General features: G+C 35.1%; 1 protein-coding gene across 4 annotated transcripts in view; it reads right to left on the bottom strand.

Annotated features, from left to right (window-relative positions):
* Positions 1-26,955, bottom strand: part of RIC1 (RIC1 homolog, RAB6A GEF complex partner 1) — a 155,042-nt gene that overhangs the window by 51,814 nt on the left and 76,273 nt on the right. For 2 of the 4 annotated variants that reach the window (XM_036737720.1, XM_036737723.1), the window contains 6 exons: positions 23,323-23,459; positions 8,992-9,083; positions 6,777-6,865; positions 4,665-4,809; positions 2,536-2,584; positions 1,223-1,375 (listed from right to left, as the gene is read on the bottom strand). In XM_036737720.1, the coding sequence (XP_036593615.1) occupies positions 1,223-1,375; positions 2,536-2,584; positions 4,665-4,809; positions 6,777-6,865; positions 8,992-9,083; positions 23,323-23,459 (665 nt within the window). The remainder of the gene's footprint in view (positions 1-1,222; positions 1,376-2,535; positions 2,585-4,664; positions 4,810-6,776; positions 6,866-8,991; positions 9,084-23,322; positions 23,460-26,955) is intronic. The other 2 variants (XM_036737722.1, XM_036737721.1) reach the window with 2 other exon arrangements.

Raw genomic sequence — 26,955 nt, 5'->3', positions numbered from 1 at the left:
TTAAATTTTTTAGTCTACTGTTTATGCTTAATAAATGATTATTGATTAATTTTATATAACAGGAGAGGATTCAATGGGGGAAGGGCTTATCAGGAATTATGCTATATAAAAAAAGCATAGATAAAACTTTTAAAATAAAAATTAAAGAAATTAAATGAAAGTTAAATTATCTACCCACATTCCTTCGTATACGTTATTTCCCCATGTTTCTTTTGTTTGACTATGTAATTTGTTATAAGAGTTCTGATTTCCTTTTTTTCAGAAGGGAGGAAAACATAGGAGAGAGAAAATACTTAACTGAAAAAAAATTAATTGAAAATAACATAAAAAGAACATAATTTTTCAAGGTTATGTTTTTCAAGTTTAGAGAAGTATAAATCAGCTAGTTAGAGCCTTGCCTTTCAAAACTACTTATTCTTTCTATTACAAGAAGAAATCCCAGTTATTGTCACTTTGCTATGAGTGTTTCTTTTACATAAAAGTCAATGCTATTTTTCTGCGAGTGTTTCTGTTTTTCTGGGGACCACTTAGTTGAAATTGTAGGAAAGGCTTTGAGAAAAGGCCATTTTCATGCTTTGTTTCAATCTGAAATGCACCAAAGATTTAAAAATGCCTGAGGCAAAGGAGGAAATTGAGTTAGTAAGAACTCGAAAAGACAGATGGCTATGCATAGCTGTCAAATAGCATTTCAAAAATCCACAACATTCTGAAGATGGAATTTTTTTGTTTGTTTTTGAGGGGAAGGAATGATTTTGAAAGAAACTTTAAAATTGTAGAAACTGAAAAGAAATTATTTTCAGGTGCAAATAATAAATACTTGGGCTTGACCCTGATGGACAAAACGCTATAAAAAGTTTCCTTTATAGCTCCTGGGGCCTGGGGTTAGAATACAGTTATACTCTATAGAAGCAAAAATACAAACAGGACAGAGTGCTAACTCAATTTTTTGAGACTACTTTCTCTCCCACTTTTGTTCTTACTGAACCCACCTTGTTTTTACTGAACCTATAAATATATAAAAGGACATATAATAGACCCAGAAAGAAAACTTCTGGCACAAAATAAACCAAGATAGAAAACAAAATCAGAAACAGTTATAACCTATGAGAGTGGTTCAAGATTTGAACACTATAAAATGACATCTTTTTTAAATGTTAAGAATCCCAAAAGATAATTGAAAAAAAACCCTTTAAAATGCTATAGGTCATAAATACCTACTTACCATACAAGGGTTAACAGTGAGTGCACTTTTGATGAACTGAAATTGTAGAATGCCAGGCTGATTAGCTGAACTCTTGATGTCAGACTCAACATCGGCATTTTGAGAACCAAATCCACTAATTACCCACAGATGATAACCTTCTGCACCCCAACTCTTGTGTGAAAAGGAAACAAAAAATTACTCTTGAACAGCAAAAAAACCTCTTCCATCTCATCTTAACTGCATACATTCTCATACTACTTGCATGCCAGAATTGTTCTTGACTTGTAGAAGATTGCAAAATGTTGCTAAATTCAACATGCTTTAGAATCACATTAAAATTCAGTTTTTCTGAGTGTCACATTCCTTGCCCCGCACTTGGGACAGTGGAACAAATTATAGATAACACCAGTATCACCAAATCTAGGACTTTATTCTCAGGAAAATTTTCTCTCTACTTTATTATTTAAATTACTTTAATTGGATTATAGGAAAAGAGGATTAGAGAATATAAAATCACCATTTCTGACTTAGATAATTCGTTTGATCAATAAAAAGAGTCCAAGGCACAAATAAATAATCAAATATCAAAACCTTTTTGCTACATGCTTTCTTTTATTCTCCTCTCCCCCCACACCACACACATTCCCCACCCCACTGAATGATAAAGGAAATATAACTATGGAAGCACTGTCTAGAAAGGTTCATGATCCAGAAAAAGATGACAGGGAAAAGTCTCCTTTCTTATTTCTAGAAGAAATGCTTCCGTAATTCTTATGGGATTATTCACAAACATAACTTATGAGTGGTGGGGTAGTGTAAAATTATGTCTGACGTTATATATAGAAGGGTTTATCCCACTGATTTCTGTAAAATCAGGAAGGATATTCAATTTATTTTAAAATAATATAATAACAGTAATTCTCAAGAAATATTTAGTAGTAAATTGTTAGCAAGACCTTAAAGGCAACATGTCCAACATATATTTAGTTTTGTGCCTGGTTATATGAAAGAGAAGAATAAAAAAATAGCTGCAAAGGAATCATAAAAGTAATGGAGGTATTCCCAAGTAAAAAAAGGTATACTTTCTTTACAACAAACTCTGCCCTACATGATAGTTACCGTCACCAAAAAGAATAAAAAAATGAAACACTAAAGACTAACTAGGTTTTCCCCTTTACCTTTAAAAATGGTTCTAGCCAATCAAAAATTACATGCTGAAGAATTTATTCATATTCTGGCAGAACATTAAATCACATAAACAAGAAACACCACACATGACAAAACACAATTTAGACTTCTCACAAAGTGCTAATTTTTATAGGTATACTTACCATAGAGCTGATTTTAAGAGGTTCTTTCTTAGTACCATCTGACCGGTAACTAAAAGAACAAAGACATTCTTAGTATAGGAGTTTAACTTATTCACCATGAAGTCCCTAAACCCTACTTTTCATCTCAAAAGCCCATGACATCTTTTTCCAGTCTCATTTTTTTCCTCCAGTTTCTGATGAGACGTTGACTCTTCTTTTGAAAAAATTTATACAATTCATGTTTTTTAAATATAAGTTTTAAGTCAAATTATCTTTTTTAACAATTTAAAATTGCACAATTCTTTTGTCAGTCTGAAAAAAAAAGCAAAGAATTTATTTTAAAAAATCCACCACTACAATATTAGTTCTATCTGGTTTTTTTTTTTTTTACAGATCTATACAATAGAATAGCAAAGAATTCCTCAATCCATATTATATAGCAATCCATAGCAGGACGGGTAGCTTCTTGCCAAGAGGCCCTAGGAATGGCAGCTGGAAGCACTATGCACAGTGAACTTTCTACCTAACCAAGCATATTGGGGATAGAAAAAAGTCAAGTCCCCCTTGTTAATACTTACATAGTATTCTTGTATATTCCTTGTGAATATCCTTGATACCATACCCTACTCCAACTTCCTCCAGCAGATTTGCTCCCTCAATTATCCACCCTCTCTCCCTAAATTTTCTTCTCTTCCTATCAGTCAATTCATTCTTTGTTGCCCAAAAACACAACTAAGTCTCCCCATCCTTTAAAAGTCCTTGTTTGACTCTTTCATACACTCATCTTATACACAATTCTATAGTTCTCTCCCTCTCACAGCTAAACTCTTGAGAGAAAGATGCCTATCCTTTATTTGGACTCCCCTTCTCTTCTCACTCCCCTGAAAAACTGCTTTCTCCAAAGTTATCTTTCTCTTCCCAAATCCAATGGCTTTTAAAAAGTTCTTATGATAAGCGTTCTTGACATCTCTGTAGTAGCCCACCACATTCTCCTCCTAAGATATTTTTTCCTCAACTCACTTCCTGACAATTTCTTCTCAGTCTCTTTTGCTGAATCATCCATATCTTATCTTCTAAATGTGGAAGATTCTAAAGCCGTTATGGACCCTCTTTTATTCTCTCCCTCTATACTCTCTTGGTGACCTCATCAGTTCCCATGGATTCAATTATCATCTTTATGAAGATTTCTCCAGTACTACATCAAGTGACTAATGGATATCAACAACAGATGTCCTAGAGATATGCCAAAGCCTAGGTGGTACAACAGATAGAGTGCTGGGGCTAACATCAGGAAGACTCATCTTTATGAATTCAAATCTGGCTTCAGACACTGACTAGCTATATGACTGTGGACAAGTCACTTAACCCTCATTTGTAAAAATAAGCTGGAGAAGGAAATGGCAAACCACTCTAGTATCTTTACCAAGAAAACTCCAAATGGGGTCACAAAGAGTTGGACACAATTGGAAAGTGACTGAACAACAAGAAGACATGTCAAACTCAATATGTCCAACACAGAATTCATCATCTTAATCCCTAAACCGGTTCTTATTCTAAAACTCCCTATTTCTATCAGGGGCATTATCATCTGTCCAAGTCACTTGGGTTGCAGAACCTTACAGTTTCCTCAACCCCTTATTCTTCCTCACCCTATATATCAATCAGCTGCCAAGTCTTTTCAATTCTACTTCTGTAGCATCTCTTACAAATACCCTCTCCTCTCTACTCAGTCTCCATCCTAGTTCAGCCTCTCGTCACCTCTTGTCTGGACTACTGCAGGTCACTCCCCTCTAATCCATCCTTTATACCAGCTATAAGCAACGGTAAGTTAGACAACCTTGGGGGGTAAACATTCTCTGTCAGGACTTAATTTGGCAAGGGGAATTGGGATATTTACCTTATCCTCCAGTGGGGTAAAATAAGACAATTTTCAGGACACCTTAATTATTGTGAAGACAGGTTTCCAGAGATACATTAAAAATGTCTTTTTAGGTGAGAAAGCAATGAAAAGCTCTAAAACAATTCCTTAGAAATTGCTGTTTAGAAAAGGGGGGGAAACAAAACAAGGAAGACAGTCCCAGGATACAAAGTTCTTTTTTGTCTTTGTAAAAGTTATTTTTTCTAATACTAGTTATAATTCATTCACTCACGCAAAATCTCCTCCAAGAGTACAAATCAGCTGGGCACCAAACACACTCCATAAAGAAAGGCCTCCATATTCCCAAGTCACCATGACAACACTGTTATCAGGAGACCACTTGATCAATTTAACAGCTCCCGTTTTGTTCCAAATATCTATTAAAAATGTTAAAAGAAGGGAAAAAGATATTTCATAAACATACTTTACATGTTATATTCCACATCTAGAGGGATTCAGTAGAATAAGCACTGAAATTGGAGTTTAAAAGACCCGGGTTCTAGTTCTGGCTTTGCAGTTTACTATCCATGTAACCTTCAGCAAGATGCAATTAATTGTAGTTTCTTGAGGGTTGCCTTTTCTTTTTTTGGTGAGTCCAGTAGTGCTTCTCTACAGTTTCTATGGTTAGTTACTATGACGGAAAAGTTCTAGTGATATTAATATAAAATTATTCCTATAGTAAATTCAGATTTAAAAATACTAGCCTGTTCCTTTGGCAAAAAAAATTTTTTTTAGTATTATAGTTGCCTAAAAATTACTTTCTTTAATTTTTATTTTTAACCATTTTAGCTAAAATTGGTTTTGCTCCCAACGGTAAGGCTTCCTTCTGTTGGTAATTGTCATTTACTTACCTCAGTTGATATGTACAGCAATACTATAACATAAGTACTACAGTTAGATAGGGAGAAAAAAATTTCCAATTCTGCTAATATTCAATGTTTTGCTATAAAATACAACTTTCCCACAACACATAGACATGCAGATAAATATCCAGGATCTCTGCAGGTAAGATCCATTTCAGAATAGGCAAAATCCAGAGAAATCTTGAGTTTGAAACCCCAGAATAACCAGTACTGGTCTCTACTTGTCTAGTATAGGGACTTAAACTGAGCCAAGACAGAAACAAACACGCTGAGTAACACTTTAAGTTAAATGTGTAACTTATTCAAGCAATAATATGAAGTAGCAAAGAGATGCATATGACTTACATACTTTTAATAATCCATAATATATCTATTTCATGGGTTTCAAATGAATTAGAGCTAGAAGGGGATTTTCAAGATCACCTAAATCAACCCTTTCATTTTATTACATAACTCCCAACGAATTCTATTACACAACCAGCCAACAGACAAAAATTACCTAAATATCACAAATCAAAGTTCGTTTTAAAATCTTATAAGCAAATGGAGCATGAAATATCTAATAGAAACTTATCAAATTATTCAAGATCCCTAAGTTATACCCCCAATTTAAAAATATACATCCCCAAAGTTATTATATACACTATTCCATGGTTAAAATTTTATTTAAACAAATTGCATAGCTAATGAATGTTTTAAGCTGCAATTTGGTTACTTAGGCATCTCTTGGTAACACTGGGGTTAGGACAGGCTTGACACTCAGCTTAAGGTTAGGCTTTTATGACACAGAGATGTGATGTGTGAAGAGAAATGTTCAAATCCACAAGCCATGCTTATAGAGTTCTACTGAATACCAAGTATTACTTTGAACACATCACCAGTGAGAGAAGAAAATCTTTATTACAGAATTTTATCATAGTATTAATGAACTTCATCAAGAATATGATGACTGGGGCAGCTACGTGGTGCAGTGAATAGAGCACTGGCCCTGGAGTCAGGAGGACTTGAGTTCAAATCTGGCCTCAGACAACTAACACCAGCTATGTGACCTTGGGCAAGTCATTTAACCCCAATTGCCTTGCCTCCCCCCCTCCAAAAAAAGAAAACATTAGAGCCATAAAAAAAAAAGAAAAGAAAATGATGACTGGAAAAGAAGGTGGGCTATTCATATAATGAGAGTAAGGGATTAGACAGCTAGATGCCACAGTGGAAGTCACAATATAATAAAAGAACCAGAAGAAGTCCTCTAGCCATGGGATGGATCAACTATGGATGCGCATAAAAATTGGACATCATGGGAAACCATGGAGGGGGTTGAAATCAGTTCCAGTTAGAGATCAGTAATACTAATGAGACATCAGATCTATCAAATTTTCAAATATTTTACTTCTAGTACATTCATTTCAACTTATGTCATAAATTTAGCACATTACAAAAATCAACACCAGTAAGCTTTACAAATAACATAAAAAATAACTCACCAGGATATTGTTTTGGTGTTAGCTCCAATTTGTGAGATAGCTGCATGGCTCCAGTGGTGTTATCTATTGTGTAAACTTGCACAGATCCACTAGAAAGTAAATCACACAACCTTTGAGGGGGGAACTACTTCTAAAAAATCACAGAAACTCAAATATAAGAAGTAACATTATCACTACTCACAAAAGTAACTTTCTGGCACACAAGAAATATGCATATTTAAAAGTAAGGTCCTTAACTTTAGCTATTTTACACTTATCTTGCTTCTTTAATAACCAACACAATAACAGATTGAAATATATCTTAGAAAGGATTTTAAACTATGGTTGTTTTTATTTTCATATTATAGAGCAGCTAGGCTTTACAATCATACATACTTCAATAATGGCATTATCATTATAAATGAAATGAGAAGATAGAAGAAGTTGCAGATAAATGGAAGGATGTACCACAAGTTCTCATTAGAGAGGTAAGTTAAGGAATTGGTGAACTTTTAAAAATGCACCCAAAGGCAACAAAACCCTTCAATTTCATGGAACACTGATCATTTTGCCTTACAGTGCTCATGATGAGCAAAAGAAAAAGAAGATAACTGAAGACAACTGCATCTTTCATGGTAAAATCTGTTGGAAAGGATGAGAAAGATGACTATAGGCCATCCAGTTTGAAATATTAAATAGGAACTTCAAGATGCAAAACTGGAACTTAGTAGAAAGGCTAGACTTAGATATAAAGACTTGAGAATCATCTATATAGAAATGATCATTAAATCCATGGGAGCTGATGAAAGTCACCAAACAAGAGAATAAAAAGAAAATAGGAAAAGGCCCAGAGATTTAGCATAGGTTTAATTACCATCTCTACACAAAAGACTCTCAAAATTATACACCTAGATTTAATACCTTCTGAACCCCGGCCCGGCATTACCAATGTTTTTACTGGGATGTCTGATTATAATCTTAAATTCAACATGTTCACAATGGTACTCATTACCTTTACCTCTTAACCTACCTAGAATCTCTTCTGACCCCCTACTACCACAAACACAAAAATAGAAACTACTCATTTGGACATTTCATTGGCTCTAGTCTACTTATTAAGACTTATTTCACATTAATCCTTTACACACACTCTATGATGAAGCCAAAGCGCCCTATTTGCTGCTCGCCAAACTCCATCATTCCATCTCTTGCTTCATGCCAAAGTTCAGGTTTTGTCTTATATGCCTGGAATGCATTCCTTAACTTCATCTCCTGGAATCATTGGTTTCCTTTAAGGTTAGCTGCAGGTGCTACTTTCTAAGGGAAGCCTTTCCTGTTACCCTGATTGTTAATGCTTTCTTTCCTTCTAGGTTTCCTTGTATTAATTTCTGGGATATTATTGCATCCTTCCCCAAGTAGAAGAGTTCCTTGAGAACAGAGACCATTTTTCACAGAAAAATTGCTTAGCATATCTCTGATGAATTAAATCCAGCCAAGATTCTTCTTTTACAGATAAGTAGATAGAGGCCTAGCGAGTGACAAAGGTCAGGCAGTGATTTCCCTATCTTCCAATAGACCAAATACTTCAATGGATTTGAGACCTTCCAGATGTGTCACCTTCACATGCTCTCCACCCAGGCTTCTGGCCAATTCTCTTGCTGCCCTATGAGTACTTCTCCCCATCCACTCCCATATTCCTTTCCCTTCTCTCTTACTCTAGGCACTCACTGTACATCAGCTCACAATCTTTGTGACTCCCCAGACTAAAACTCTCTTCCCTTTCTAGCATGGCAGCACTAGTCAGAGATTACTGGAATAACTTTCTTACTCGTTCAAATCAAAATAAAAATATATAAATAAAAATGTGGAAGAGCATTTAGAAATTTAAAAATTCAAGTGATTTAATATATTTGATGCATATGTAATTATGTGTGAACATATCTAAATATCTAAATCTGTGTAGTAGTGTGCTACCTTTAAGATGTAGAAGAAAGCTTACATTTAGGATTTAAAATTTTAATGAATTAACACAAACCTAACTACAGTATCAACAAAACAGTCTTGATATTAATATATTGTAACAAAATTCTGATATTTTAAAACAGCAAAAACACAGTGTAACTGTAATTATTTTAAGAGAAAACTTTACCAATAAATAGCTGTGTATACAGTATATCCATTCAACTAAAAAGGTAAAAATTTTGGCAATGGTTCTTAAAACAAACATAGTACTTACCTAACACAACCAAATGCCATGAGTCTGTATTTGTTATTTACTGCTACGCAAGTTCCATCCACAACATCTTGTGCCCAGACACCACGGAGCTGCTACAATAGAGCAACAGTTTGGAATTAAAATGTTTTCCCAAAGATTTCACAGTAACAATGATTTTATCTCATTAGATATTCAATGTATTCAAATCATACTTGTTTTGAACAAATTCTATGGCTTATTCCCAGGGTATAGAATCACATAGGATGGCAAGACATCAGAGGAATAATAACCTACACTGATGACAGGAGTAATCACACTGATGTGATCTCCCAAGGTGCCCTAATATTTGAGGGATTTAAGTTAACCCCACATATGTATTCAACGAACAGTGATTAAGTGTCTATTTTATGTAAAGTACTCTACATACATCCGAGAAGAGAGGAGAGTACTGGGACCCAGCAATTACTACAGCTTCAAGTGCCAGCAGCAAAAACCAGAGAATACAAACCATCCTCTTCAGGAAGCTGGCCAAGCAGGTCATCGAGTACATGGAGCAGCTGGAGATGATTGTTTGAGTGGGCCAGGTAAGGGTAAGAGATGTGTTTCAAAGGGTGATAGTGTAAGGGCAATAAAAGACATGGGAGAGAGGGGGAGAGAGGGGGGGGAGAGAGAGAGAGAGAGAGAGAGAGAGAGAGAGAGAGAGAGAGAGAGAGAGAGAAAGAGAGAAACCATCCTACTTCAGTTCCTCATCACCTTTTATCTGAACTATTATAGAAGCCTCCTAATTGCTCTCTCATCCTTCAGTCTCTCCCTTCTTCAAATCCATCCTTTACATAGCTCCCCAAATAATATCCCTAAAATAAATCTCTAGCCATGTCATTGCCCTGGCTCAAAAACTTTCAGTGGGTCTTTATTCCCTCTAGGATAAAATGCAAGCTCCTCAATTTAAACCTTCTGCAATCTGGCTTTCCAAGTACCTTTCCAGATTAATTTCTTATCACTCCCCTTCACATACTCTATGTCCCAAACAAACTTGGCATTCCATTCTCTTTCTCCATGCTGGGGAGCAGTTCATCCCAAATTCCCTAAAAGTGCTTCTTCCTCACATGTTTCTTAGAATATTTAGGTTTCTTCAAGTCTCAGTATAGATGCCACCTCCTATGTTTTCCTCCAAGTTGTAAGTATACTCTCCCTCTCCTCAATTTATTACCTAGGAACATGTCGTATATCTCAAAACCATTCCCACATCCACTCCGTACACTCAATGAAATGTTAACTCCTTGAGGAAAGGAACCATCTAGTTATTGTCTCTGAATTCTTATGACTCAATACATTATATATCTAATACATAATAGGTATTTAAATTTTGGTGAATTAAACTGAGTTGAGAATCTGCTCTCAAGAAGCTTATAATCCAAAAGGAAAGACATATGTTCACAAAGTAAAAATGAAAAGAGGTCCAGACAAAATGCTATAAGAAATCTGAGGAGGCTGAGATCATTTTTACCTGAAAGTGGGTGGGGGAAGGTTTTGAGAAGGTTGTCTGTGAAGACTACATGGAAGAGGTGACATTTGAATTAGACCTTCAAAAAATGGTTGGAAATTAAAAAAAAAATGGAGCTGTTAGTGGAAGGGAAGACATGAAGGGAAGGGAAGACAATTCTAGACATGAAAGGTAACATGAGCAAAAACATGGAGATTGGAAAGAGCAGGATCCTGATGGCAAACATAGAAGAGTAAAAAGCAACAGAATGTCCCAGTTCTCTTCCACACTGACTCCAATAAAGTTCTAGGAAGAGGACCAGACTGAGTAGGGAAGGAGAAATCACAATGAGTTATATTTCCAGGTAAGTCAGAATAGAGAGAAAGCCAGAGATTTTCAGGAGGTAGGTAGGGGGTCCAGCTAAGATGGCCCCAAAAAGAACCTTTTGGAACAATCAATCAATAAACATTAAGTGCCTACTATGTGCCAGCACTGTCCTAAGTACTGGGGATACAAAAAGCAGCAAAAGACAGTAGTCTCTGTCCTCAGTTAGCTGGTGATCTAATAAGGAAGACAACCAATAAGCAAATATATACAAGACAAACTACAAACAGGATAAATAGGAAATAAATTAATAGAGAGAAGGCACTAGAATTAAGAGAGGTTAGAAAACCTTCCTGTAAAAGATGGGATTTTAGTTGGGATTTAAAAGAAGCCAGGAAATGGCGTTGAGAAGGAGAGCATTCCAGGAATGAGTGACAGCCAGAGATGATGATCTTAAAAAAAAGAAAGGAAAGGTAAAAGTGATACACTAAAGAAAATGAGAAGGAGAAAGAATAAGAGGTTACTTCATATAACTGAGGTGTTTAAGTAGAAGACTATACAAATAAGGAAGGAGGGGCAAGGGAGAGGGCAATGTTTGAATCTCACTTTTACATGAATAAAAGGTAGAATACAAAGACACACGTAAAAGACAGATACAAGTATATACAAAGCAGAGCAGAAATAGTCAATTGAACAAGAAAACAAGAGAGAAAGGGGCGGGAGGAAAGAGGGAAGGCATAGTCACAGAGTGATTACAGTTATCCCTTCCACATCATGACTTTCCCCATCATGGTTTCAATATATCATGGGTTAACGTAAGAAATTAAATAGGAATTTTGGGGGTATTTTGCAAAAGCTGCTAATGACACATGAAGGCCAGTAGTCGACACAGAACCAATGACCAAATACTTAATCAAAATTTTATAATAGAGTAGTGTAAACATCCCATAAAAGAAAAAGAAAAAAAAATCAGACATATTCTTTGGTATGAAGGGAGAGCCAGGTCCAGGGGGCACAGCACCCCTAACCCAAGTGATATGGAAAGGATAACTGTATTCATAAGCAAAACAATCTCTAACACTAGAGGGTGAATCATTAACAGAGGTTTAAGAGGGAAGAAAGAGAAAGAATTTTACTTAGAGAAGAGGGAAAGAGAAGAGAGATATGAAAACAGAAGCAGAGTGCAATATGCTCAGAGAACTGGTGCTGAACACACACCTTTTCTCTTACTATCTCTTTTTTTAGGTAAAAATGGAGCAGGGAGCAAAGAGAGGAAAAAGTGTAAGGAAGAGTATGAAATACACAACTAATAACAATAACTGTGGATGTGAATGCCATGAACTCACTCATAAAACTTAAGTGGATTGAAAAATAGTTTAGAAAGCAGAATCTAAAATTAAATTGCTTATAAAAAACATCTGAAATATAAAGACACACATAAAGTTTAAATAAGAGCTAAAAAAAGGAGAGGTAGCAATTAGAATCTAAATGAAATAGATGGACATGAGTGAAACAATTAAACAATTATATAAACTGCTGGGAAAATAGGAAAAGAAGGAAATTGAACAAATTCCTTCAATAATACAAATAAGACTTTGATACAAAAATATCAGAGAGGGTCGGATCTTGATACATAAACATCAGAGACAGTCAAAAGAACAACAAAAAATTATAGATCAATATCCTGTCCACATATTTACACAAAAATTTTAAATGAAATTCTCGTTAAATGAAAAAGGAATGTAGCCATTTATAATAAAGATTTTACACTCTGACCAGGAAGGCAGAGTTGGTTGATTATTAAGAAAGCTATCAACACAACCAGCAAAATTTAACAAGAACCACAAATACATATGTATGTATGTATATATATAAAATATGTATGTATATACAGTCATTTAATTATACAAAGAAAAAGCTTTTGACAAGATATAGCACTCATTCCTATTAAAAAAAAAAACTACTACTAAAAAACATACAAATAAATAGACCTTTCCTTAACATAAGCATTACAAATCAACAATAATTTATTAATTACCAACTACATTACTGGCACTAGGGATACAAATACAAAACAGTCCCTGCTCTCAAGAAGCTCACAGGCAAATGGGGAAAGAACATGAAAACAGCTATATAAAAGACATTTAGGTACTGTGTGCATTTGGCTCTGTATTTTCGTGTACCTAATTTGTGATTGACCTATTTCTTAACAAGTCCCAAATCATTTTGATGATTACAGGTTTGGAGGATAGTTAGATCTAGTACTGCTAGACCCCTTCCTTTCCATTTTTTTTGTTATTTCCCTTAATATTCCTGACCTTTTGCTACTCCACATGAATTTAATTTTTATTTTTTTTCTAGCTCCATAAAGTAGTCCTTTGGTAGTTTGTTATGGCACTGAAGAAGTAAACTAATGTAGAAAGAATTGTTGTTACTATTATCATCATTATTATATTAGCTTGGCCTACTTGAGAGCAGTAAAGATTTCTCCAATTATTTAGGTCTGCCTTTATTTCTGCATGTTTTGTAATTGTATTCATATAGTTCCAATGTGTGTCTTGGTAGACAGAATCCCAAATATCTTATACATTTTGTAGTTGTTTTAAATGGAATTTCTATTCCTAGCTCTTCCTGCTGCAGGATTTGTTGGTAATATACGGAATACAAATGATTTATGTAGGTTTGTTTTATACCCTTCTACTCTGCTGAAGTTATTTATTACTTAGATTTTAGTTGACTCTCCAGGATTCTCTAAGTCATCGTGTTATCAGCAAAAGAGTGTTAATTTTGTTCCCTCTTAGCCTGTTTGCATGTGCTCAATCCTTTTTTCCTTACTGATACAGCTAGAATTTCTAGCACTATATCAAATGATAGTTATGACAACTGATGTTCTTATTGTACTCCTGATCTTATGTTAAGGCCTTGAGCTTATCTCCAATGCATATGATTCTTGACTTTGGTTTTAGGGTACCTGTACTTTGGCTTCACCACAATCTTCAGCTGCTCTACACCCCAATTCTTTCCCAGGCCTTCACCCCTGTGCTGGTTATACTGTGCTCCTTTCCCCATCTTGACCCTTGGGAAACCTGTTCAACTGTACACTTCTCTTCTCTCAAGCTCCTTATCCAATTGCCAGACTTGCCCTCCCAAGCCTCATCGTTGGATTATTCCCACCATCCACTGCCTTTGCTCCTTCTCATGTGCTGCTGACTGAAGCTAGAGAAAAATCTCAAAATTGACTGGGTCCACTATAAATTTATAAGTTACATAATCTCAACTGGGCACCCATCAGATTGGGAAGGTAGACAAAACAGACAAATAATAAATGCTGGAGGGGCTACACGAAAACAGGAACACCAATATGCTGTTGATTGCTGTGAACTGGTACAGCCATTCTGGAAAGTAATTTGCAACTATGCCCTAAAAGTTACTAAATTGTGCATGTTCTTTGACCCACTGATACCACTATTAAGCCTATACCCTGAAAGAGATCAAAGAAAGAAGGAAAGGACTCACATATATGAAACTATTCATAGCAGCTCTTTTTGTGGTGGCAAAGAACTAGAAACTACTAGGGTGCCCATTAATTGGGAAATGACTAAATAAATTATGGCACATAATGGAATGCTATTGTCCTGTAAGAAATTATGAGGATGGCTTCAGAGAAACATGAGAAGGCCTTATGGGATGATGCAGAGTGAAGTGAGAACCATGAGAACAATTTATATTACCATAACAGCATTGTAAAGGCAAAACAACTCTGAAAGACTCAACAACTTTGATCAATGCAATGTCCACCCATGATTCCAGAAGAACACAGCATGCTATCCTTCTGACAAAGTAGAGATGATTGAGAATAAGGCATGTGTTGTATGAGATGGCCTTCAAGAACACTTTTAACTGAGATTCTGTCAGGTAACACAGATTGCTAGCTGGAAGGCACCTTAAAGATCACCTATCTAGTTCAAATCACTTTATTGTGCAGATGAGGAAAAGGAGGCTCAGGCAAGTAATTTATTCAAGGTCACACACAACTATTTAATAAGTGGCAAAGAAAAATTAGTTCCAATCTCTTGTCTTGGGCTCACAGAAAATACAGGATTAGAAAACAAATGAGTTCATTCCATTCATAGTGTTAGTTATGACTGTTAATTGTGTTTTCCTTATCTTGCCGTCTTGTAACTTTTCCTCTCTTTGCTGCCTCTCTTTACAAATAAGGAGGTGAGGGGTGGCTAGGTGGTGCAATGAACAGAGCACTGGCCCTGAAGTCAGGAGGATCTGAGTTCAAATCCAGCCTCAGACACTTGATATACTTACTAGCTGTGTGACCTTGGGCAAGTCAATGAACTCCAATTGCCCTGCCTTCCCCTCTCCAAATAAAAAAAAAAGAAAAAGAAATGATGGTTTAAAAAAACAAATAAGCTGGTGATAAAAGGGAAGGAGCGTGCCTGATATTAGTGATCTTATAAATGAAACAACCTGCTTTCTCTCTCTTTACAACTCTTACAACCTTGCCTTTGATCCCAGGATTTTACTCTTCCTTTCCTTTTAATCCCCTACTCACATTCTAATTTCCAACACTGGTTTTGATGATGGCCATTCCCTTACCTATCCCACCATCTCTGTTAGAGCCCTCTTCAACTGTCCCTTATCCCTTATAATATATTGTTCATACAATACATTAATATATAAAAATATGATATATTGTTCATAAGAATAAAAAATAAACTGAAGTAAAATGAAGAGCTAGAGCACACTCTATTATGCTTCTGCTGAACTCAAAAAAGGAGGGGTAGCTATCATAATTTCAGATAAGGCTATAGTAAATATAGGCATAATAAAAAGATAAGCAGGGAAATTATATTACATATAAAAACATTAGAGATAATTAATGCATATCAATTTTATCTTTTTCTCTCTCCATATCTATCCATATCTATACATGTATACACACATTTTTTCTTTTTAAAATTTATTTACTTAAAGGAAAAGTTAATTTAATTGGAAGAAGAAATACTGAAACTACAACAGAGGGGAACCTTCATGTACCCTTTTTAGATCAAAGCAAATCTAACTAAAAGAAAAATAAGAAAGAAGGTAAGGACCTGAACATAATTTTGGAAAAGCTAGAAAAGATGTATCTTTGCAAAGGAATTATCATATATCTCAGCTGTATATAGCACCTTTGCAAAAACTGACCACATCTTTGATCATAAAGACCTCATCAAAAACACAGAAAAGTAGAAATACTAAATGTATCATTTGCTGATCACAATGCAATATAAATTATACTCAATAATGGGCACTCAAAGAATCAAAATGCTGTCAAGTCATTTTTGAGTTATGTCTGACTCTTTGTGACCCCATTTGGATTTTTTTTTTGGGGGGGGCATAGACATCAGAGTGATTTGCCATTACCTTCCTTCAGCTCATCTTACAGATGAGAAACTGAGGAAAACAGGGTTAACTGACTTGCCTAGGATCACACAGCTAGTAAGTGTCTGAGGCCAGATTTGAACTCATAAAGTTGTCTTCCTGACTTCAGGCCCAGTACTCTATCCACTGTGCCACCTAGCTAGTCCAAGTAATAAAAGTAACTACAGAAAAATAGAATTCTATAGAACACGTAGGTTATGGTGGTGTATACCTGTAATCCCTGCTACTGGTGACGTTGAGGCTAGTAGATCAATTGAGCTTGGGAGTTCTGAGCTGTAGTAGGACTAAAAGCTAACCAGTGTTCACAATAAGTCTGGCACCAATACAGTGAGCCCCCTTCCACTGGGAATATGGGGCAAGCAGGCTGAAAGCAAACCAGGCCTGGTGAGAAATGCTGCAGGTCAAAATTTCCCTCTTTATTAGTAATTGATTTGGGCCCATGAGTGGCTGCTGTAATTCCAGCCTGGATAAAATAGCGAGATTCAGCCAAAACAAATAATAGCAACATCAAACTGTCCTGCTAAAAAACAAATGTGTAATCAATAGGTATTTCATGAAAGAAAATGACTTATGGATATGACTTATGGATATGACTAAAGTAGATCTAGGGGGAAATTTTTTTTTAATCTTTAAATGCTTTTGTCAACAAAAGAGAAAAAGAACAAATCAACAAATTCTGTATGCAATTAAAAAATAAATAAAAATATCCAACCAATTAACAAAGTAGAAACCCTGAAAATTAAGATTAATAAAAATGAAAACAGAAAGACCATTCAAATGGTGAAACAAGGAACTTTTTTTTTTAAAGTTCAAACAATTTTAAACAGTTTCAAATGTTTTGAAAGATAGAGGAAAACCAAGCTGTTCATAACAAACATAGGGGGAAAAAACACCTCAAAACAATTGAAGAGGAAATAAAAGAAATTATCAGAAACAATTTTGCTCAATTATGTGCTAAGAAAACTCATAACTCAGAGGAAACAGATGAATACTTAGAAAAATATAAGGTACTCTAATTTTTTTTTTGAAAAAGAAGAAATAGATTTAAATAACTCAGTATCAGAAAAAGGAATTGAACAAGCCACAAACGAATTCCTAAAAAAAAAAAAACAAAAAAAAACACCACAACTCCAACACCAGATGGATTCACAACTGAAATCTATCAAATATTCAAAGAAAAATTAATTCCAATACTATATAAACTATTTACAAAAAATATGAAGACATCCTTCTAATCTCTTTATATGATACAACTATGTTCTTGGTAACTAAACCAGGGAGAGACAATGCAGAAAAAGAAAAGTACAGACTAATATTCCCTAATGAACATCAATGCAAAAATTTTTAAATAAAACATTAGCAAGGAAATTACAGAGACATGTAGAAAGATTGTACACTATGTTGGACTTATACCAGTAATGCAGGGTTTATTCAATAAGGAATAATATAAGTATAATAAACCATGTAAATAATTTTAAAACCATATGAATAGAAGCTGAAAAGGCTCTTGATAAAATCCAATACATATTTTCATTTAAAAACTCCAATGTACCTTTCCTTAGTAATATCTAACTTTAAAAGCAAACATCTGCAATAGAGAAGAAGTAGAGGCCTTTCTAATAAGACCAAGGGTAAAGCAAGGATGCCCATTATCACCATTACTATTTAACATATTGCTAGCTATAGCAATAAGAAACTGAAGTTAACAAGCACATGGAAAGAGGAAACAAAATTTTCACTTTTTTGCAGATGATACAATAGTGTACTTAGCAAATCCTAGAGAGCCAACTAAAATTAACTGAAGCTATAACTTCAACAAATTTTTACAGGATTTAAAATAAATCCATAAAATTATTAATATTTCTATATATTACCAACAAAGCCAAGCAGAAGGGCTAGAAAGAGAAATTCTATTCAAAATAACTAAGACACTATGAAGTATCTGGAAATGTATCTACCAAGATTCACCCAGGAAGCATATGTAGATGCAACTATAAAGCACTCTTCTGTAGAATTAAGACAGACCTAAATAATCAGTGAAACACTAATTGCTCATGCATAGGCTGAGCTGATATAATAAAAATGACAATATCATCTAAATTAATTTACTTGTTCGATGCTGTACCAAACTACCAAAAAATTTATTAAAGCAAGAAAAATAATAATAATGAAGTTCACATGGAGAAATTAGAAAATAGAAAATCTCAAGAATAATGGGGGAAAAAAGCAAAGGAAGGGAGTCTATGAATATTAATCTTAAATGGCATTACACTTTAGATATTACTAAAACAATCTTGGTACTTGGTACTGTCAGCTAGGTGGTACAGTAGGATGGAATGAAGACCTGAGTTCAAATTCCGTCTCAGACACTTAGTAGCTAAATTCCTTTGAGCAAGTCATTTAATTTCTGTCTCTAAGTTTCCTGATTCATAAAATGGGGATGATATTAGCACCTATCTCTCACGGTTGTTGTGATGATAAAATAATATTTGTAAAATGCTTTGCAAACATTAAGGTGCTATACAAATGTCAGCTATTATTAAAAAAGAGAGTCCAATAATATTAGATATACAAGGAAGAAAGGAAGGAAACAAGCATTTATTAAGTACCTAATATGTACCAGGCACTATGCTAAACACTTGACAATATTTTTTCATTTGATCCTCACAATAAGTTGGGAGATAGGTACTACTGTTATCCCCATTTTACAGTAGCATAGTATTTAGTAAAACCCAAACTCCAAATTATTAAGGGAAGGACTCATTTATTTGACAAAACTACTACAAAAATTGAACTTTAGTCTGACAAAAAATTATTTTTAGACCAACATCTCGCACCATACACCAAAATAATCATCAAATGTGTATGTGATTTAGACATAAAAGGTCACATGAATAAATTATGAGCAAGGAAGAATCTACCTCTTAGGTTGCTATGAAGATCAAATGAAATAATACTGCCTTAACATACAGTGACTAGCACACAGGGGGCACTAAATAAATGCTTTTCCTCCTTCCTTGTATACCTAATCTGATTGAACTCTCTCTTTTCTTTCTTTATTTTAACAATAATAACATTTATATAATACTTTTCAGATATTGGAGAGTAGAACAGTTCATGCTTAAACAAGCAATAGAGAGGATCACATAAGATAAAATGAGGAACTCTGACTATACAAAACTAAAAAGTTTTGTTTAATAAACAAATCTGATATTAAAATTAGAAGGGAAACAGGTAACTAGAAAAATATGGTTTCAAATTTCTCTGATAAGGGTCTCACAAACAAGATATTTAAAGAACTAATTCAAATTTCTTTCTCCTCAATGGAGAAAAGATCAAAGGACAGGTACTGGCAGTATTCAAAAGTAATCCATAGCAGCAACATTCATATGTAAAAATGTTCTTAATCACAAATATTAGAGAAGTTCTGGCTCACACCCATTAGACAGACAAAGATAATGAAAGAGGAAAATGTGAAATGCTGAAGGGGCTGTGAGAAAACAGGTAACCTATATGCTATGAGTTGTAAACTGGTACAGCTATTCTGGAAAACAATTTGAAATTATGCCCCCAAAGTTACTAAACTGTGTATATACCCTTTGACCTAGCTATACTATTACTAAGTCTATGTTCCAAACAAACCAAAGAAAGAGGAACACGATCTGCATATAAAAAAATATTTATAGCAGATCTTTTTATGGTAGCTCAAAACAAGAAACTTAGGTGGTATCTTCCTAATAGTGAATGGATAGACAAATATGGCATATTCATATAATAGAATATTATCATGTCATAAGAAAATATAAGATGGTCAATTTTAGACCTAACTGGTTAGACTTATGAACTGACGACAATTGAAATGAAAAGAACTAGGAGAATAATCTATACAATAATAACATTACAGAGAACAATAACTTTGAAATACTTTATTAGCACACTGATCAACACAATTATTTATAAATAAGTCCAAAAGAATGAAGACGAATGAAACAATTCACTTGCCTTCTGACAGAGAGGTAATGAACTTAAAATGAAGAAAGAAATACACATTTTCTGATGCAGCCAATGTAGGAATTTGTTTTTTACTAGACTATGCATGTGTGTATTGAGAGCTTTATTTTTTATTTATTTTTTTCCCTCTAATTTTGAGGGGGAAAAACTGAGAATGTCATTTATCGGGAAGGACAAATTATTAAAGGAAAAATAAGCAGCTGAAAAAGAGGTATGAGTAACAAGGTCAAAGTCATCACATTTTGAGAAACTTAGCACCAAAAAACAAGCCCATCTAATGCATTTTATTAATGATTATAATAATTATGTATAATTATATTAATGTTTGTTTTATAATCTCTGTATATAGTGTTACATTTATTTTATTTTAAAAATTACATTTGTATTCAAATATATAATTTTCACACACACAAAAAAAGAAGCATCAAATGAACTTCTGATCTGCCTAAAGAACTCTGGGTCAGGATTTGAGGATAGGGAGTTTCATTTTTCCTCTCTGTTCCCTGGATTGGAGCACAATGCCTTGCATGTGATAGGCACTCAATAAATGTTTGTTGAATTGAAGACTGAAGTGCACAAGTTCAATTGTGTGCAAATGATAAAATTAATTACGTTTTAAAATTTCTCCTAGTTTACTTCTGCATAACCCTTGGCTATAAGGCATTTCAAAGCAAACTGTCCACACGCACTGTGCTATGATGGCAAGAGGCTAGAAATTAGGAGACCTGGGGTCTGTTTCTAATAAAATATTATCTTGGATAAATCACTTAACCTTTCTGAAAATCAGTTTTCTTAACTGTAAAACGAAGGGATTAAACTCAATAATGTCTAAAGGGCCCTTCCAAGCAATTAACTATGGTTTCACAAGAGAATTAACTAATCAGGGAGTCTCGATCAGGGTTAATGCCATCCAGTGAGCTCCCAAACAGGACACTTCTGAGTAATTTTCAAATTAGCAGTATTCCTTGTTTGCAATGTCAGTCAACTACACTCTGCCTCCTTTCTTTTTTCATTTCACCTTCTGAATGACCTTCACTTATTTCTAAAAGGCCACTTATCTCACTGGAATTATTTTCCTCTCCTACAATATTTTCCTCTCCAGTGTTCCAGCTCAAATACTGTCCCCTACGACCCCTGTTCCAAATGACTCCTACAGCTACCTATTCTACCCATCATCTTGACTGTTATTCTTCCTTTACAGAAAGGCCCTAGAGTAGCTCTGATAAGAGCCAATATCTTCTACCAGATCTTCTGTCCTTTATTGGCCATCATGCACTCACTTTTACTGCTTTCTGTGGCTTGATTTATTCCTCTGCTTGTGGAGACATATGGGCTAATATTCCCTTGATTCCAATTATCAGGTTTCTGATGACTTTGGTCTAAAATGTCCACCCTTGATCTCCTCCCCAATCTAATAAATTATTTTTCTTTACACAGACTCTGAAACCTCTTTGCCTCAGTGAAGGTTTTTCTAACTAGAAAAGAGGTAATAAATTCTCCTTGTCCTACTCTTTCTCAAGGGATATTCCTCTTCATTTACAAAGCTATATAATTATCCTTTTTTCTTATAAATATATTAGGTAGCTCAATTGTTTGTTAGAGGCAGCTAAGTGAGACAATGGATAGAGCCCTGGAACTGGAGTCAGGAAAACCTGAGTTCAAAGATGACCTTAGACATTTCCCAGCTGTGTGACTGGACAAGTCACGTAACTTCTGTTTGTCTCAGTTTTCTCATACATAAAATAGGGATAATAATAGCACTTACCTCCCAGGGTTGTTGTAAAGAACAAATGAGATACTTGTAAAGCATTCAGCACAGTGTCTAGTACCTAATAGGTGTTTAATAAATGCATGTTTGCTTCCCCCTGCCCCCTTAGTTTAAAAATATATGTTCATCTACCTTGGTTCTTTCTTACATTAACCCCACCTACAACACACACCACATCTAACTAGCAATTTACGAAAGCTAGGACAACCCTAAATTGAGAAAAGTGCTTAATTTCTTAGACAATTACGAAAAACTTAAGTATATCTGGTTTAATTATAATGAGGCACTGGAAGACAGATTTCCAGAGTTCATTTAATCCTAAGGACAGGAATATACTTTATAAAAAATGCTTAGTACATACCATATGAAGCATTTTAATAATAAAAGTGTATTACTTTAACTGATGACAGAAAATGAAATAATATCTAAAACCATCCTTTTGGTCAACAGTTTAGACTTGAATCTGTTAGACATATTTTGAAACATTTTTAAGACAGCTGATAACTATAAAGTTCTATATACTTTAAAAATATTCATTTATTCAATAAATATTTATTAAGTACAATACAGTTTGATATATTTGGTACACTGTAGAACACATTCTTTTTCTTAATAATTTGTAACCATGGGGCAGCTAGGTGGCACAGTGAGTAGAGCACTGGCCCTGGAGTCAGGAGGACCTGAGTTCAAATCCAGCCTCAGACACTTGACACACTTACTAGCTGTGTGACCTTGGGCAAGTCACTTAACTCCAATTGCCCTGCCTTCTCCCCTCAAAAAAAAAAATAAAAAAAAATTTATAACCACAATCTTATGTGGTACCACTCTCACCCTTATATTTTTAAGATTGAGTGGTAATTGAAAAATAGCCCGTAATTTCTTTAGTCACAAATATTCAGAGATATTAAATATCTACTTCATATAAATATGAACTTAACTGTATAATGCTCAGAAAAAAATTCACTGAAACAATAGTATTTTGTAGAAGTATTTTAACTGTTTTTTTATAAATATTTTAATAGACATTCATAATCACCAGTTTTCTGCAATTCTTTCCCAAAGCTAAAGCCAACAAAAATCCTCCTTTTCCATTCTATTTTATTGGAAGAAGTAACTATTCATAAGTGGACAATTTAATATCCTGCTATTTGTAGAGTTATAATATAACTTAAAATGCTTACTAGGTTCACTGAGCCTAAAATCATACACAATGAAATAAAAACTTCTTTTAAATATTAGGGAAAAGCAGATGATTAGAAATTTCATCCTAATGGGAAAAATTAATAAAAATAAAATAAGCTTTGGCCTCCATGTAATAAATAAGCCATACCTCAGCAGTAAATCTGCTTGACATTGGTGTAATGAATCCAACTCTACCATCATTAAACACAACAGCAAATCCATCAAGTGTAGCACAATATTCCATATCTTTGATGTGAACATCTTCAAAGCCCAAGAATGAACCTGCTGATGAAAAAAATATCGAAATGAGTATTCACAACAGTTAAACAATGTTCTCACAGTATTATTTGGAAGATCACTAGTTTCTTATATGCAACTGCATATTTAATAATCTAATAAAATTGAATAACTTCATTTTAAAGAACCAAATGATGGGGAAGTGGCTGACCAAACTGCAGTATTGGTTATAATGAAATATGATTGCCATAAGAAATGATGAACAGGAAGAAAATCAGAGATGCCTAGGAAGACTTATATGAACTAATGCAAAAAGTATGCAGAACCAGGAAACCAGTATAAACAGTAACTGCAACCATTTTAATGTAAAGAACAAATAATGAAACTGAATGTTTTCTAATCATAATGATTAAATGCTCTGAAAAAAAAGGAGAAAACACATCTCTCTCCTTTATTTACAGAAAAGGACTATGAGTTTGGAACATTATATGTCTAATGCAGTGTTATTTTTGCTGTACTGCCTTTTTTTTATTATTTGTTACAAAGGATGATACTCTGGATAGAGGGGAGGGAGGAAACCAAAGTAATGGGAAATAAAAATCAACTTTTAAAAAAATTTACTTTTAAGAAAAAGCAAAAGAAATGTCCCAGATCTCAAACATTTCATTACTGAAAAGAGATCAGTGTCTGGCAGTGATTTGGCACAGATAACACTTTGTACTTTAAATTATTTACCATTATATAACAGCTCACGGGTATTAAATTAGCAATTAGTTGGGGTGATAGCACACAAATGATAACATGGCAAAGATGGAAAGAAAGCTGGAGATGAGGAAGAGGGGCCTAAGACTAGGCAAAAAAAGGTGAATGCTCACCAATCATGGTCCAAGGTTGGGGGTGGAGCCAAGATGGCATCTGGAAAGCAGGGACATGTGTGACCTCCCCTCCAGATCCCTCCAAAAACCTATAAAAAATGGCTCTGAACACATTCTAGAATTGCAGAAGCCGCAAAATAGCAGAGGGAAGCAGGGCTCCAGCCCAGGGCAGCCTGGATGGTCCCTGGGTAAGGTCTATCACGCACGGAGCTGGAAGCAGAGTGGAGCAGAGCCCAGCATGGGCAGTGGACCAACTAGACCGGCAGCTGGGCAAAACAGGCCCTAGTGCCCTGAATCAGTGAGCTGTGGCAGTTACCAGACTTCTCAAACCACAAACTCCAAAGACAACAGAGAAGGTTAGTGGGAAAAGCTTCAGGGGACAGAGTAAAAAGAGTTGGCGGTTTCGCCACTGCCCCAGGGGGCAACAGGGGTGGTGCAGCTATAGAACTACAGCTGCAGTTGCTTCTGGCCCCAGGCCCACCTGGTAGGAGGAATTAAGTGGCAGATCAGAGCAGGAGTGCAGAGCATGCCTAGATCTGAGTCGTGATCCCGGTTGGTAGTTCTTGGGGGAGGAAGACCGCTGGTGTAGCAGAGCTGGCTGCATTAGAAATAGCTCTGAAAACAATAGCACATCCCCTCAAGCTTGGAACAAAGTATTCTCTACTACAAGCAGTCATACCCTGACAAAAAACTCAAGGGTCAAGGAGTTGGCTGGGAACATGGCAAGGCAGTTAAAACAGACTCAGATTCAGACTCAGACTTTGGAATCTTTCTTTGGTGACAAAGAAGACCAAAACATACAGCCAGAAGAAGTCAACAAAGTCAAAGAGCCTACATCAAAAGTCTCCAAGAAAAACATGAACTGGTCTCAGGCCATGGAAGAGCTCAAAAAGGATTTGGAAAAGCAAGTTAGAGAAGTAGAGGAAAAATCAGGAAGAGAAATGAGAACGATACGAGAAAACCATGAAAAACAAGTCAATGACTTGCTAAAGGAGAACCCCAAAAATACTGAAGAAAACAACACCTTAAAAAATAGACTAACTCAAATTGCAAAAAGAGCTCCAAAAAGCCAATGAGAAGAATGCCTTGAAAGGCAGAATTAGTCAAATGGAAAAGGAGGTCCAAAAGACCACTGAAGAAAATACTACCTGAAAAATTAGATTGGAGCAAGTAGAAGCTAGTGACTTGATGAGAAATCAAGATATTATCAAACAGAGCCAAAGGAATGAAAAAGTGGAAGACAATGTCTATATCTCATAGGAAAAACCACTGACCTGGAAAATAGATCCAGGAGAGATTATTTTAAAATTATTGGACTATCTGAAAGCCATGATCAAAAAAAAGAGCCTAGATATCACCTTTCAAGAAATTATCAAGAAGAACTGCCCTGATATTCTAGAGCCAGAGAGTAAAATACAAATTGAAAGAATCCACCGATCACCTCCTGAAAAATATCCCCAAAAGAAAACTCCTAGGAATATTGTTGCCAAATTCCAGAGCTCCCAGATTGAGGAGAAAATACTGCAAGCAGCCAGAAAGAAACAATTTGAGTATTGTGGAAACATAGTCAGAATAATACAAGATCTAGCAGCTTCTACATTAAGGGATCGAAGGGCTTGGAATACGATATTCCAGAGGTCAATGGAGCTAGGATTAAAACCAAGAATCACCTACCCAGCAAAACTGAGTATCATGCTCCAACGCAAAATATGGACTTTTAATAAAATAGAGGGGTTTCAAGCTTTCTCAGTGAAAAGACCAGAGCTGAATATAAAATTTGACTTTCAAACACAAAAATCAAGAGAAGCATGAAAAGGTAAACAAGAAAAAGAAATCACAAGAGACTTGCTAAAGTTGAACTGTTTTGTTGACATTCCTACATGAAAAGATGATGTGTATGATTCATGAGACTTCAGTATTAGGGTAGCTGAAGGGAATATGCATGTGTGTGTGTGTGTGTGTGTGTGTGTATAGACAGATATATAGATATAGATATAGATATAGATATATAGACAGAGGGCACAGGATGAGTTGAATATGAAGGGATGATATCTAAAAAATTAAATTAAGGGATGAGAGAGGAATATATTGAGAGAGGGAGAAAGAGAGAGATAGAATGGGGTAAATTATCTCACATAAAAGTGGCAAGAAAAAGCAGTTCTGTAGGAAGGGAAGAGTGGGCAGGTAAGGGGGAATGAGTGGATCTTGCTCTCATCAGATTTGATCTGAGAGGAGAATAACATACACACTCAATTGGGCATCTTACCCCACAGGAAAGAAGGAGGAAGGAGATAAAAAAGGGGTACGATAGAAGGGAGGGCAGATAGGGGGAGGAGGTAATCAAAAACAAACACTTTTGAAAAGGGACAGGGGTCAAGGAAGAAAATTGAATAAAGGGGGATAGGTTAAGAAGGAGCAAAATACAGTTAGTCTTTCACAACATGAATATTGTGGAAGGGTTTTACATAATGATATGCATGTGGCCTATGTTGAATTGTTTGCCTTCTTAGGGAGGGTGGGTGGGGAGGGAAGAGGGGAGAGAATTTGGAACTCAAAGTTTCAAAAGCAGATGTTCAAAAAAATTTTTTTTTGCATGCAACTAGAAATAAGATACACAGGCAATGGGGCATAGAAATTTATCTTGCCCTATAAGAAAGTAAGGGAAAAGG

This window comes from Trichosurus vulpecula, chromosome 9 (genome assembly GCF_011100635.1).
Source record: "Trichosurus vulpecula isolate mTriVul1 chromosome 9, mTriVul1.pri, whole genome shotgun sequence".
Classification (NCBI taxonomy): Eukaryota; Metazoa; Chordata; class Mammalia; order Diprotodontia; family Phalangeridae; genus Trichosurus; species Trichosurus vulpecula.
The sequence above is the reverse complement of the archived record's forward strand: the minus strand, read 5'-3'. Positions and strand labels throughout refer to the sequence as shown.